Genomic DNA, 14,666 nt, shown 5'->3' with positions numbered 1-14,666 from the left:
ATCTCCCTGGCATGGGCACTAACTGGCTTTACCTGCCTGTGCCCTCCGATGGTGGGTTATCCGCATGGGGCCAAGAAAGCTCCAACATCGCCCACACAGAACCTCCCATCCCCACGAAAGCTGAGGCCCTGCCCTGCCATGCCCAAGTTGCCTGGCCCTGCCAGCTCTCTGCCTGCATCTGCAATCACTGCTCCAGTGACCTGTGCTTTGCCTCCCTGGTGTCCACACACTGGAGGCGCCTTATGCACGCACGACTCCAGCACGCTTCATCAGCTCTGGGATTCCTTGTCACCACCTCACAGGCCTCCACCTCCCTGTGGCCCATGGCAAGCCCTGCCCTCACCAGGGCCGACGCCACACTCCACACTGATGTGCTTGTCTGCACATGGTCCCTCCCCATGTTCATGAGGGCAGGATGCGGTTGCAGTGTCTGCTGCCACACAGCCAGGCCTGCCGGGGCCCTGAGCACTCAGCACTTGCTGCAGGAAGGAACGCGGCCCCTAAAGCTGGCTCGTGCCACACTGCAGCTCTCTTACCAGTCCATGGTGAACACGAGATGAAACTTTTCCTTTGATTCCGCCATAGTTAGATGGATCCATCCAGAGAAGAAATTCCCAGCATCGAGAAAAAGAAATTGTCAAAGAATGGAAGATCTCCTTAGCATGGATGCTGTAGAGGAAGCATTGAAGACACTGTTTAAATGAAATCGACCTTGTTCTCAACTTTCCTTTTTTTCCTCTTGTATCTATCTGTACCTTCCACTTACTTAACATTGAATCTGAAAGTTCATTCAGATCACATCGTTCCTCAGGCTTCCTAGGGAAACGCGGTAAATGTAAAACTAAGGAGGTCCACCAGGCCCCTGGGAGCTGGCACCACAGAGAGCTGGGTGCCTCCTCGTGCTGGGGACAGCCCATAAGGCGTTCTGCCTCTGCTCCCGGCCTCAGGTGACCTGCAGCTTCAGGTAACCAACCACAGTGCTTCCCACTGCCAAGCTCTTCTAAGCTATCGTCATCCTTGTCACTCCTCAGTTAAGCCTCACTAGGGCTGACCCACTCCTCTGCAAGTTAGATCCATTTAAGAAAAAAAAAAAGAACCGGCCAGGCACAGTGGCTCATGCCTGTAATCCTAGCACTTTGAGAGGCTGAGGCAGGAGGATCGCCTGAGCTCAGGAGTTCAAGACCATCCAGGCAACGTGGCAAAACCCTGTCTCTATAAAAAAATGCAAAAATTGGCTGGGCATGCTGGCATGCACCTCTAGTCCCATCTACTCAGTGGGCTGAGGTGGGCAGATAGCTTGAGCCCAGAGGCTGAGGCTGAAGTGAGCCACTATTGCACCACTGCACTCTAGCCTGGGTGACAGAGCAAGACCCCATCTCTTAAAAAAAACAAAACAAAAACCAAAAAAAAGGGAAGAATAAACAAAGAAAGAGAGGAAGGAAGGAGGAACATCCTAAATCACAGTTTTAAAATGCAGCTGAGTAGCCCACACTGCACCTCCTGCAGGAGAATTTTATGTTCTCCCTAACTCTGCTCTCTGCGCTAAGGGAGAATGGCAGCCTGTTTCCTGACATGAGCAACCCCGGCCTCCTCAGGTACAGGGCACCCCTGGAGCTGCCCATGGCCAGTGTGGGGAGAGGCACATCCTTCCCATCATCTCAGCCATGCTCTGAAATACAATTCTAGCCCAAGCCAGCTCTCCCAGGCACACAGCGTGACCACTGACCATCAAGGCTCATCTTGCATAGACATAAGGGGCCACAGTGGGTCAGCAGGAGGACAACGGTAGTTTTGGGTTTGAGATTAATCCATTGCATATGGTTTGATTAGGAATGAAAGTCTTATAAGCTCTACCTTCCTACTTCTCAGTGACCTATTATCAATTTAGTGTCAGTCTTTTCTGCAGCACCCCCAGATGCTGCCCCTGTAACCATGCAAAGACCAGACCCATGCAGACACTCTATGCCTCCACGAGCAACTCCTCTCTGCACTCAGAAATGGCTGCATTCATCCCCAGGGTGAGTGCACCTGGGAGGGAGCTTCCTACTATCAATTGAACAAAAGGAGCTGGTGGAGATTTTCTGTTGCTTTGTCTTCTATTTAGATTTAAATAGTGCTGAGTGTTTCAGAAGCACAGCAAGGCCCACGAGGGAACATGGCCTGGAAGGCAGGAAGTCAAAAGCACAACACCAGGCTCTGACAGCTGCAGTGCACACCTGAGCACCTGGGAACCACACCACTCCCACTCGCCAACACGGACGTCTATGAAAGGTTGCCCGTCAACACTTATGGGGTGCACATATTCAGGGCACCTTGAATCTGTGTCTCCCATGGGGAAAAAAACAAACAAAAAACACTCACTCAAGCTGCACACCTGCGTGGCCTCTGATCTGCTACAGCACGCGGGTGGCAGTAACCCCCTTTTCATGCTGCTCTGGGTTTACCATGTTGAGTCCTGTGCTTCTAAGGACCTCCCAGTCCACCCAGGAGGACAGCTGGTACCTCAGGGGGTCATTTTAGCACCCCTCTCAAAGCCACAGTGCTGCGTCACCAGGACCAGCCAGCCGCACCTGCTGGTGATGTACTCCACATAAGCGATGGCATCTTCCACACGGCGCTTCTTTGTACAGAGGATGATGCGGTTGAAGTTGGCGTAGACGACTGACGACCCCAGGCGCTTGAACTCAGTGATGAGCCTGTGGAGCAAGTTTAGAGTCCGTGGTGGAGACGCCACAGCCGTGGAGAGCCAGAGGGCACCCGGAAAATCCATAAGGGAAAAGAGCTGAGGGTCCTGAAGCAGAAAAGCCTCCGATACACTAGAACCCAGAAGCCAATGAAGAACAAAGATTTCTGCATGGCAAAATCCACCACAAACAAAGGCAAAAGATAAGCAAAAACAGGAAAAAACTAGCAAGTTCTTATCACAGAAAAATGGCAACTTTTTGTATGGAGACAACTCATTCAATGTTCAATAAGAGAAAAACCAACAAAGCTACAGAAAACTAGACAAAGGACTAGAAGAGAAAATTCAACTTAATTCATTATAAAAATCCTAAGTTAAGATTGCACCGAGAAGCACTTTTATCCTAGCAGCTGGGTAATAATCCCTGGCCACATTGGTGAGGCACGGCCAGGGAAGAAGTGTCCACAAGGGGCCTCTGTGGGGCCGCTCTCGTGAAGTCCATCAAATAGAATTCATCCCCTGAGTTATAACACCTGTGAGGCCTGCAACAGGGCTACGCCCCAGAAGTTACCCCAGGATCTATCTGCGTGAGCTCATGCATGAAGCCTCTCACTGATTTGCTATTTGTAATGACGGCACAAGGCTGGAAAGAGGCTAAATGTTCTTTCATATGGCATGTCCTCACACAGATCTCCAAGGCATATTTTCACTAAAACGAGCAAGGCATACAGCAATACCCTGTGCAGCAGGACTTGTGCAGGAAAGGGGCAGGAGTGGGGGTGCCACCTAGCGTTCTCTGCAGGATGTGCAGGTGATGCTGCAGCAGCAATTGCGTGTTTCTCTGGGATCCTTTGAAGATCGTTATGCTCCACAAACCCAGAAATAGACTACTTATCCCAGCGGCACTGGCTGGCCACGTCTCTGGTTCTGGAGAGTAAGGGAGCAGCCCAGCTGAGGACGCGGAGGATGGCCCAGGGAGGAGGAGCACTCACTGCAGGAAGAGCTTCTTCATCATGTTGTGGAGCGTGCGGTGCAGGGCGGGGTCATGAAGCAGAGAGGACGGTGACCGAAGCCAGCGGTAGAAGTGCATCACCTGGTTGTCCGCATAGATGTTGTGGTACTGGGTGATCTCCTTCACCCAGCCCACGACCATGCTCTTCAGGATCCTGAAAGAGAAGTGCAGGACACCCTTGTACCCTCAGCCTCCCATGCTGCCGCCACGCAGGACACTCCAGCTGAAACAGGCACAGGTTTTCCCTACACGGCTGGGTCCAAATCCGTCACTGTCACCTCCCCTTCTCACTGTCCCCACCTTAAGTCACTGTCCGAATTTCATCCCTTTACCTTCATGCCTCATCTGTTTCTTTCCAGTTCATTCCTGAAACTAGCTCAGGCTTTGCACATCCCTCAACACAACCCAAACTCTGTGTGTTCTGAAGCAGGATGGGAGGGCAGTACAGTACGGGGCAGCAAGTGTGCGACGGGCTGGGGCCCCTGACAGGAAGGACACAGCAAAGCCACTGCCTACACATCAGAACACACTAGGCCAGATGCAGTGGCTCACGCCTGTAATCCCAGCACTTTGCGAGGTCGAGGTGGGTGGATCATCTGAGGTCAAGAGCTCGAGACCAGCTTGGCCAACATGGTGAAACCCCGTCTCTATTAAAAATATAAAAATTAGGCCGGGCGCGGTGGCTCAAGCCTGTAATCCCAGCACTTTGGGAGGCCGAGGCGGGCGGATCACAAGGTCAGGAGATCGAGACCACAGTGAAACCCCGTCTCTACTAAAAATACAAAAAATTAGCCGGGCGCGGTGGCGGGCGCCTATAGTCCCAGCTACTCAGGAGGCTGAGGCAGGAGAATGGCGTGAACCCGGGAGGCGGAGCTTGCAGTGAGCCGAGATCGCGCCACTGCACTCCAGCCTGGGCAACAGCGTGAGACTCCGTCTCAAAAAAAAAATAAATAAAAAATAAAAAAAATAAAAATTAGCTGGGCTGGTGCACGCCTGTAATCCCAGCTACTTAGGAGGCTGAGGCAGGAGAATCGCTTGAACCCAGGAGGTGGAGGTTGCAGTGACCCAAGATGGCGCCACTGCACTCCAGCCTGGGTGACGGAGCAAGACTCTGACTCAAAAAACAAGAACAAAACAGAACAAAACACCACCACACCCACATGGCCCCGGTCAGTCAGAGACAAGAACTTAGAGGACTCTTTCCCGCCTAGCAGGCTGGGCCCTGCCTTCCTGCCACTTCCTTTAAATGGACCATTCAGGCACTTGCCCGTGAACTAACGCATGCCTACACCCCATTTTCTCACACGGCCAGCTGCCCTGGGCACTCTCCCTGTGCCTGCCTTGCATGGCCCTGGGAGGGAGGATGGCTTCCCTACTCACGGCACCCTCCCTGCCCAGGAGATGTAAGGAACACATCTTTGCACTTATTCCCTATTGCGGTGGTGACTGATTTTGTGCCTTCCCTCTGAAGAGGCAGGGGCCACCCTGGGCTGGGTCTTCCCTACCACGCTAGGGGGAACACAAGGCTGGGACCCTACACCGAAGCAATGGTCAGGCAGGTGGGACCTAGACACAGGCCACACAAAAGCCACAAGGGCGTGTGCCAGTGTAAACAAGTTTCCTGTGGTGGGGGGCCCTGGTCACAGGCCAGACAGCTAGGCATTGGGCAGTGTACTGTACACGCCCCGTTTGGCCCCCTTCACTTCCCATAGGGCAGAGATGCCAGCTGCTCTGATACTGGAACCCCAATTCAGCTAAAGGTTCCAAAACTGCACGTCACCCTACTGAAGAAGTGGGAACTTCAATGGGGTCAAGAACAGAATGTTACAGGAGAACCTACAGAGGTCCAAGTCCCATTCCTAAAACTCCTTTTCATCACCAACTCTTCAACAATTCAGCAAACCCCACGTTCCCCAGAGCGGCAGTTTGGGGATCTGCTGTTGGACTCCATCTACCTCTCAGGCCTGGCCTACCGTCTCTCTGCCAAGACCCTGCTCCGGGCTCCCAACTGCCTCCCTGCTTCTTTCCACCAGTCCTCTCCCGGCCTCATTTCCCAGCTCTGACATGCTCCCTCTCCCCTTCTGTGTGGTCATTAAAACTACGGCTGAGCACAGGCTCTAGAATTAGAAAGACTTGTTTCTGAGTGCCAACCCTTCCATTTGTTTGTGGTATGACCACAAAGCCAGCCCCTCTGACCTCAGTTTCCTCATCTGAAAAATGGACAATAACCGCTCCCTGTCCCTGGGCTGCTGTGGGGACAGAGGCAGAATGTGAAGTGCTTGGCCCACCTCCTGGTACACAGCAAGCGTTCCCCAGTATGAACCACCACTGGTGGGTACTGCAAGTAGCTGCTGTCAACCACGCTCTCCACAGCAGACCGACAGCTCCTGACCCTCAACCACACCCTCTGCGGCAGACTGACGGCTCTAGACCCTCAACCATGACCTCCGTGGCAGACCGATGGCTCCTGACACCTAAGTGCCGATGCCTCGCACATCATACTCAGTAGAGCCGGCTGGAGATCCCTATGATGTACCTTTGGTCACGTCGAAAGTGGCCCCGGTTAGAAAGGCTCTTTGTGTGAAGTACCTCTGGCCACAGGGAGGTCAGAGGCAGCACATGGAACAGTCGCCAGGGACCAGGCTGGACCCACATGGTGGTAAAGACAACAGACTGAAGATGGGAAACTTGCCGCAGTGGTCTCTGGCTCTGCCATTAAGACTAAGGGAAGCCCAGGGGACACTGTCTTAGACCTTAGCTTTCCAAATTAAGGGCAAAGGATAAGACCCTTCTATTATAACACTCCTTCCTGGAGAGGGTGGCACCTGAAGGTGTTAGAGCACAGGGCTGTCTCATCGTAGCTCGCTGGGGCACTGGCAGCCTGACCGCCCGTGATCATGTCCTCCAGGGAGGCCTGCTGGATCACGTCGAAGCTGATCCCCATGCTGTCAGCCCCCTCCATGTCGTTGACGTGGTGAGACTGGAGGATGGTGTTGACGGCCAGGTTCTGAAGGTCCAGCTCCACACACACTGTACAGGAAGACGCCATGCTCAGCCAGCATCCTGCCAGCTCCTGCACCACCAGCCCCCTGGGCCTGACTCCAGCCACCACCACCACCAAAACCAGCATTAGACCTGCCCACACCCATCCTCACACCTGCCAGGCTATTCAGATTCCCGAGGGCACAGGAGGCCCCACCTGGACCTTGACCCCAGGACTGTCTCCTGCAGCTTCAGCTCTGACCTGCGAGGTCGAGCTCTGAGCCCATCCTCGGGCACTCTTGCCTTGAGAAGATGTCACAGAATGGCAGAAACACCAGTCAGGTCTCGTGGACCTCGTCCTCCTGCCCACTTACCTGTGGAGTAACAGCCTGAACTGTTGATCTCAACAGTGGCTTGGTCATCAAACTCCATGACAAGACAGTTGTCATCAGCCTCCTTTCCACCCAGGTCAGGGCGGGCCGTAGGGGACAGCCAGAGCAGGTGGTTGTGGCGATGGAGATGGCGGGCAAAGAAGAGGTCGGAGCCGAACGTGGAGATGTCCTCTGGCAGGTTCCCGATGGGAATGTGAAAGTACCTGCACCGGGGCACAGGTCAGCACTGAGGCACAGGTTGGCGCCGGGGCACAGCTCAGTGCCAGGGCACATTGCCGGGTCACAGAGACCACTGAGGCCGGCTCTGCCTGGGGACCACTGGCCCACGGTGACAGTGCTGCGCTCACCTGCTCATCTCAAAGGCCTGCGACAGGCAGGTGTCCAGGTTGAGGTAGTGCCGGATCATGCGCCGGGCTCCATGGCGCTGCCAGTCCAGGACCCCATAGTTGATCTTGTCGGCCACACAGATAGGCACCAGCGGGAATTCCTCCAAGACAGGAATCTCACTGGCCAGCCTCTTCAGCTCCCAGCTGGACTGAACGGCGATGAGCGTGGGCCCCCGGCGCTCCTCCTGGGTCAAGGCACAATGGAAGAAAAGACCCAGGTGGGCCCAGCCTCAAAGGAGAGGCGACTCACACAGCAGGATCCCAGCCACCCTCACCTTGTAGGCGAGCAGGAATCGCTGGATGGCTCTGCAGATGGTCTTCAGGTCAGTTTCTGCCCGAACTTCGAAGGTGTGTTTGGGGGGCGGCAGGAGCTCAGGGCCCACCTTCTCCAGGAGGAGGCCGTGCTCTGCTGAGTACAGGGCGCCAAGGTTGGGCATCTGGTTGCTGCGCACCTAGACAAACGCAGACCGTGTCAGCCTCACCCTGTGTGGGAGGAAGTGGGGGCAGCCCTGGGGCAGACTCCACCACTGCCATGGCACTGCCAATTCAATCACGACAGGCACTCATGGGCAAAGGCCCTTGAGGACAAGACCTGGAGGGCCCGGGCACCCTGGGAGATGTCCTCCTTCCCCAGACCCTGCTCCAACCAATGTGCTGCCATGGAGGGCCCAGGACTCACAGTGTCCAGCACAAAGACGGACGCCCTGCGCTGTGAGGGGATGAAGATCCCAAAGAGCGCTTTGTGGCCCTGTGCATGGTGGTACAGGTAGATATGGCGGATACTCCCTGCAGAAGAAAACAAGACCGTCACCCCAAGATGTCTGGGAGGCAGGCACATGGTGGCGGCTGGTGTAGGCCATACCTGGTTCCAGGTAGCTGAACTGGGCCAGAGAGCGCATCTCCAGGTGCTCAAGAGCAAAGGTCTCTGCTTCCCAGCCCGAAAGGTGCCTCACCAGCTGTTTACTGACCACACACACACAGCCCAGGTGCACCAGGGCCCGGAACAGTAACGGAACCTGGAAGAGGCGGGCAGACAGGCTGGCAAGGGCTGGATGGGGGGGGCTCTGGCTGCCCACGTGACTCCTGCCTGGGATGTGGCTGTGCCCCTGCAGCTGCCCGGCCCACTGCCCACAGGTCACCTTTGGCAGACACCCTGCTGACATTCACCTCACCTGTGGGCACGAGTCCACAATCACTGCTGTTTTCCAGCCCACACCCTGGGCGGGTTTCTTTCCTCTATTCCACCCTGCTGGAGCCTCCCCTAGTTCAGCCGAGGGTGGCTGGGGAGTCACCTGAGTCTCATATACACCCTCGATGTCTGGTGCTGACAGCTCAGCGTTGATCTCGTTGATGTGTTCCTGGTACATGTCCTCCGGCACTGAATACTCATAGAGATTATAGACCACATTGGAGCGAGGAAGGACCCGATTTACCTGGTGAGAATACAATGATGATCTCGTCACAGGGCGTAGGTGGTAATGTCTGTGGTACACATACATGCACAGGCTGTTCCGAGTCCTAGGACTTCCAGTGCCCCTAATGATGGGGCACACCCACCATGCCACAGTCCACCTTTGTCAATGATTACAACTAAAAACTCTGGACGTAATTTTTATGTTATTTATTTATTTTTCACGGACAGGGTCTCGCTGTATTGCCCAGGCTGGAGTATAGCAGTGTGATCACAGCTCACTGCAGCCTCCGACTCCTGGGCTCAAGCGGTCCTCCAGTCTTAGCCCCCTGAGTATCTGGGACAAGGACACACCACCACGGGTGGCTTTTTCATTTTTCTGTAGAAAGGAGGCTTTACTATGAGGCCCAGGCTGGTCTCAAACTCCTGGGCTCAAGCAATCCTCCCACTTCAGCCTCCTGAATCGCTGAACTGCAGGTGTGAGCCACCGTGCCTGGCCTCTGGATGCAATTTTGAAAAGCACCCTGCAGCCTCTGATAATAGACAAGAGCTCTCAGAATACAGCAGCAGTCAACCTGGTCTGGGGAGGCTCCCAGTTCCTCTTCCTCCATTCTCTCATGGGTTTAACCTGAGGGTGTAGATGGCAAAAACTGAGATAAGTCACATTTTCCTAGTTAGAGGAATGGAAAGAGAGCCCCTGGGGAAGCCAGAGTATGTGCATGGGGAACTGGGGAGTCCGGGAGAGCTGGAGAGGGGCACCCTAGCTTCCTGCATGGCGGGCTGGGGGAATCCTGGAGAGGAGAGCTGGAGAGAGGTACCCTAGCTCCCTGTTGGGGGAGCTGGGGGAGTCCTGGAGAGGACTTGGTTTCTCAACATAACCTCTCAACGAGGCTCAGGCTCTTTAGAGGAACAGCTAATTCCATGTCTAGAAGTTCAAGGTGAATCTGGCCTCTCTTAGTGGCCAGAAAGCAAGGAAGTGTTCAAATACCAACAGGGCATGCCAAAAGGACTCAAGTGCCAGCTTGAAGGGATCCGGCCAGCCCAATTTGGGATAAGTTGAGTCTCAAAGAGATACTGACCACCAAAGAGTCTACTGTCTGGCTCCGTTAATATGAAGCTCTAGAAAGTCACACAGAGTTACAGAAATACAGAAATCAGGCCAGCAGAAGGTTGCACGGGGGGACAAAAGCACCCTCTGGGGTGATGGAAATGTTCTGCACCTGCGTGGGGGTGTGGGCGACACAGACATAGTCATGTGTCCAAAAACCCAATCAACTGCATATTTAAAAATCTGCACTTAACTATATGTAAATTACAGTAAGTCCTCACTTAACAACATCAATGGATACTTGGAAACTGCGATGTTAAGTGAAGTGACGTATAGCAGGTCCTCAAATAACATCATTTTGTTCAACGCAGTTTCTTCCTTTAAAAAAAAAAAATTCTGGGGCCAGGCGCTGTGGCTCACGCCTGTAATCCTAGGACAGGCTGGCGGATCACCTGAGGTCGGGAGTTCGAGACCAGCCTAATTAACACAGAGAAACCCCGTCTCTACTAAAAAATACAAAATTAGCCGAGTGTGGTGGTGTATGCCTGTAATCCCAGCTACTCGGGAGGCTGAGGCAAGAGAATTTCTTGAACCTGGGAGGCGGAGGTTGTGGTGAGCTGAGATCGCGCCATTGCATTCCAGCCTGGGAAACAAGAGAGAAACTCCATCTCAAAACAAACAAACAAACAAATACATAAAAATAAATAAAATTTTTAAAAAACTCTGTAGAGAAGGGGTTTTGCCATGTTGCCCAGGCTGGTCTCGAATGCCTGAGCTCAAGCAATCCACCAGCCTCAGCCTCCCAAATTGCTGGGATTACAGGCATGCACCGCTGTGCCTGGCCAACACAGTTTCATTACAATGTTTCCGGGAAGAAAAAAAATCTGTTTCATCATACATCATTTTACTTAAAGTCATTTCACTTAAAATTGCAGTTTCTAAGGACTTATCAACAACATAAGGTGACGGCCTGCCGTGCACCTTAACATACCTAACGCGCGTGTGTTGGGCGGGATTTGGCTACAACTGATCTTAAAACATGAAACACAGAGGCAGGAGGATCTCTTGGGCCCAAGAGTACAAGGCTGCAGGGAGGCAAGATCATACCACTGCACTCCAGCCTGGGTGATGGAGTGAGACCATCTCAAAAACCAAAACAACAAAAGTCAAACAAAAATCCACAAATCCATAGTAACATTTTAAAAAGAGAGAGAAAGTAAAACGAATAAACCCATTTGCCATGCCCTACCTTGAAAATTAAAAAATAATTTAAAGGGAAAAAGCATTTCTCTTGCTTTAAAAAAAAAAAAAACCCTTAGTGTGTCATACCTCTTGTATCTTGCCTTTTTTTTTTTTTTTTTGAGACGGAGTCTCGCTCTGTCGCCCAGGCTGGAGTGCAGTGGCTGGATCTCAGCTCACTGCAAGCTCTGCCTCCCGGGTTCACGCCATTCTCCTGCCTCAGCCACCTGAGTAGCTGGGACTACAGGCGCCCGCCACCTCGCCCGGCTAGTTTTTCGTATTTTTTTTTTAGTAGAGACGGGGTTTCACCGTGTTATTAGCCAGGATGGTCTCGATCTCCTGACCTCGTGATCCGCCCGTCTCGGCCTCCCAAAGTGCTGGGATTACAGGCTTGAGCCACCGCACCTGGCCTCGTATCTTGTTTTTTAAGGAATAAACTAGAGTTCACTTCCACCTGATCTACACAAAGCTCTTCGTTATAAAGGAAACAGCTAATATACACGGGGGACAGAATCAGAAGATATTATCCTGGAGCCCCATGGACCCCATGAGACATGGATGCTGACACCATCCAGTCAAATGTCGAGGACAGGATATTCACACAGTGCCAGAGCCTCCCTCCAGAGATGAGCTGACAGTCATAAAGAAAAGCAACCCAAAAGTAAGGGCACTTCTACACAGCCGCAGCTCCACAGCACCACGCGTCTGAAGGCAGCCACAGCGCCACAGCACCACGCATCTGAAGGCAGCCACAGCGCCACAGCACCACGCATCTGAAGGCAGCCGCAGCGCCACAGCACCACGCATCTGAAGGCAGCCGCAGCGCCACAGCACCACGCATCTGAAGGCAGCCGCAGCGCCACAGCACCACGCATCTGAAGGAAGGTGTGGAAATCCCACACTCCCACCTGTTCTCTGTGGTCTCGATGCCTCTGCGTCCGCTTTCCTTTTTTATCCACCCACTTTGGTCTCCCAAAGTGCTGAGATTACGGGTGTGAACCACCACACCTGGCTCTGCATCTATCTGCTTTCTAGATGCACATTCTACTGAATCACCTGGCTGGAATCGAGTTTCACCTTCTCCAGAAAACCTCCTTGTGTAGGTACAAACGTGCACACCTCATCGCCCCAGCTACACGTCACTTCTTACGTGATTCACAGCATCCAGTCAAGAAATGTGCTGAGCTGACAGATTAACAACGGGGGGTTTGGGCCGAGATGCCACCTAAGAGCCTTGGCGCACTCATGGCCACATGAAAACCCCAGACTTTCTGCAGGTGGGAGGAGCCCAGCACAAAGACCCATCTACTGTAGGGTTCCATTGATATCAAATGCCCAAACAGGCAAACCCAGAGACAGGAAGTGGATCAGTGGCTACTGACGGCTGGGGGAGGATGGTGACAGGTAAGGGATGCAAGGTTTCTTTTTGGAGTGATGAAAATATCTGAAGGGGGGGGCGAGGGGAGGGAGAGTATCAGGACAAACAGCTAATGCATGTGGGGCCTAATGCCCAGGTGATGGGGTGATGGGTGCAGCAAACAACCATGGCATATGCTTACTTATGTAACAAATCTGCACGTTCTGCACATGGATCCCAGAAATCAAAGTAAAATTAGAAAAAAAAAAAAGAAAATGTCAACATTGACTGGCAATAGTCATGCCACTAAAAGCCAATGAATTGTGCACCTTGAATGGGTGAGTTGGATGGCATGTAACTTTACATCCCAATAAAGCTGTTAACAGCCAAACATCCGATGGAGACAGAGTTCACAACCTCTAACAAACGCCACTCGGTTTGTCCCTGCGACATGGACCTCGCGGGCAGACAAGCTCATCGTGACAAGGACACCAGCAGCTCCATCCCCAGCACTCGCTCTGCCCTAGACTCTGCACTCAGTGTTCACACACATTGTTTTGAGGAATTCCTACAACATCCCCATAAGGTACTGAGGAGATGGAGGCTCAAGGCCACGCTAGATCACGGGAAAGCCACCTCAGAGGCTGCCCAGGCAGATGACTGCAGAGACCAGCACCGGCTGCCTCCCTACCTTGCGATACGAAGTGCCCTCCTCCGCTTTAGCAACTCGCTGGTTCACGTAGAACACACGGGGGATGCTCAGCCTGATGCAGTGCAAGTCACTGCCAATGAGCGCCCACAGCCTGAACAGGCCGGCCTGGCTGGTCTCGCTGATCTGAAAGGCCACACGGACATACAGCACGTCACAGGACACACTGGAACCCACACACAGGGCCACCTCCCAGGTAGCTTCCAGCTCCCAGCACAGGGCCTTAGGCCTCCCTACGATGGGCAGGAAACTCCAGGCCCACTCCAATCCTCCCATCCCAGACCTCAGGGCCCAGCCGGACACCCCATCCCTGGGCCATCAGCAGAGCCACTGCCCTCCCCTCGGATCAAGGTCTACACCTGCACAATCTGCCACGGAAGGTCCAGGATGCTGCGGGCAGTTCTTCGCAAGAAGCTCCCCAGCCCCGTGGCAGGACCATCCCGGATGGCCCCAGGCCTCAGCACACCCTCTGCTGACTCCAGACGCTGCCTCTTCCTGCGGGCAAGGCGCTGCCGGGCCTGCAGCTGCCACTTCTTCTTGTGGAACCGGAGCCAGACAAGCCACTCCTCCTGGGATGGATGGTGAGCACAGCCCACGTGCAAGTGGTGAGATGGGAATGCCCGCCACGACTTTCTCACAAGCAGCCTCCCTAGGGGTCAGGACGCATCTCGGGCTCCCTGGGCTTTGCAGCAGACCCCTTAGAGATAGTGTCACAACCGTGTGCCTTACCTGGGTGGTTCCTAGGGCGGGAGGCTGTCCCAAGATCTCCTGCCAGGGCACAGTCGGCGTGAGGTCCTGGGACTCCTCCTGGCTCTCCCAAAGAACTCGCTTCCTCTTCACAGCGACAGGGGCTGCTGGGTGAGGCGGCTTCACGAGGCCGAAGTCCTCCATGTCGGGAGCACTTGGCCTCGGACTGTCTTCTGAGGCCTCGGCCATCGTGACCTGCAAAAACCCAGTGAAGCCTTAAATCTCAGGATCTCCGGCTGGGCAGGGTGGCTCACGCCTGGAATCCCAACACTTTGGGAGGCCAAGTCAGAAGAATTGCTTGGGGCCAGGAGTTTGGGACCAGTCTGGGTAACAGCAAGACCCTCTCTCTACAAAATATATTACAAATTAGCCAGGCGTGGTAGTGTGCCTGTAGTCCCAGCTACTTGGTAGGCTGAGGCAGGAGGATCAATTGAACCCAGGAGTCGGAGGCTGTGGCGAGCCATGATCACACCACTGAACTCCAGCCTGGGCAAGAGTGAAACCTTGCCTCATAAAAACAGGCAAACAAGAATCTCAGGACCTCATCCCCACAAATTCCACTTCTCGAAATCTAACATAAGTGTATCACCTGAAATAGGATGTTTGTTTATACAAGTTTATTGAACTTTTAATAGTGAAGGCCGGGGGTGGTGGCTCACGCCTGTCATCCCAACACTTAGAGAGGCTGAGGTGGGCGGAT

The 14,666-nt window shown here is 53.6% G+C and overlaps 1 protein-coding gene across 5 annotated transcripts in view; it reads right to left on the bottom strand.

The window, feature by feature from the left end:
• LOC105490588 (DNA polymerase epsilon, catalytic subunit) overlaps positions 1 to 14,666 on the bottom strand; it is a 67,229-nt gene that overhangs the window by 12,460 nt on the left and 40,103 nt on the right. For all 5 annotated transcript variants that reach the window (XR_011608620.1, XM_071070722.1, XM_071070725.1 and 2 more), the window contains exons 30-42: positions 13,949 to 14,161; positions 13,579 to 13,788; positions 13,202 to 13,345; positions 8,748 to 8,888; positions 8,318 to 8,471; positions 8,135 to 8,241; positions 7,731 to 7,907; positions 7,417 to 7,640; positions 7,052 to 7,272; positions 6,521 to 6,725; positions 3,676 to 3,849; positions 2,571 to 2,696; positions 537 to 669 (exon numbers count right to left, since the gene is read on the bottom strand). Coding sequence is in view for 4 of the 5 variants with exons in the window: in XM_071070722.1 (XP_070926823.1) it covers positions 537 to 669; positions 2,571 to 2,696; positions 3,676 to 3,849; positions 6,521 to 6,725; positions 7,052 to 7,272; positions 7,417 to 7,640; positions 7,731 to 7,907; positions 8,135 to 8,241; positions 8,318 to 8,471; positions 8,748 to 8,888; positions 13,202 to 13,345; positions 13,579 to 13,788; positions 13,949 to 14,161 (2,229 nt within the window). In the remaining variant the exon portion in view is untranslated. The remainder of the gene's footprint in view (positions 1 to 536; positions 670 to 2,570; positions 2,697 to 3,675; positions 3,850 to 6,520; positions 6,726 to 7,051; positions 7,273 to 7,416; positions 7,641 to 7,730; positions 7,908 to 8,134; positions 8,242 to 8,317; positions 8,472 to 8,747; positions 8,889 to 13,201; positions 13,346 to 13,578; positions 13,789 to 13,948; positions 14,162 to 14,666) is intronic.

Source organism: Macaca nemestrina, chromosome 10 (assembly GCF_043159975.1).
Source record: "Macaca nemestrina isolate mMacNem1 chromosome 10, mMacNem.hap1, whole genome shotgun sequence".
Classification (NCBI taxonomy): domain Eukaryota; kingdom Metazoa; phylum Chordata; class Mammalia; order Primates; family Cercopithecidae; genus Macaca; species Macaca nemestrina.
The sequence above is the reverse complement of the archived record's forward strand: the minus strand, read 5'-3'. Positions and strand labels throughout refer to the sequence as shown.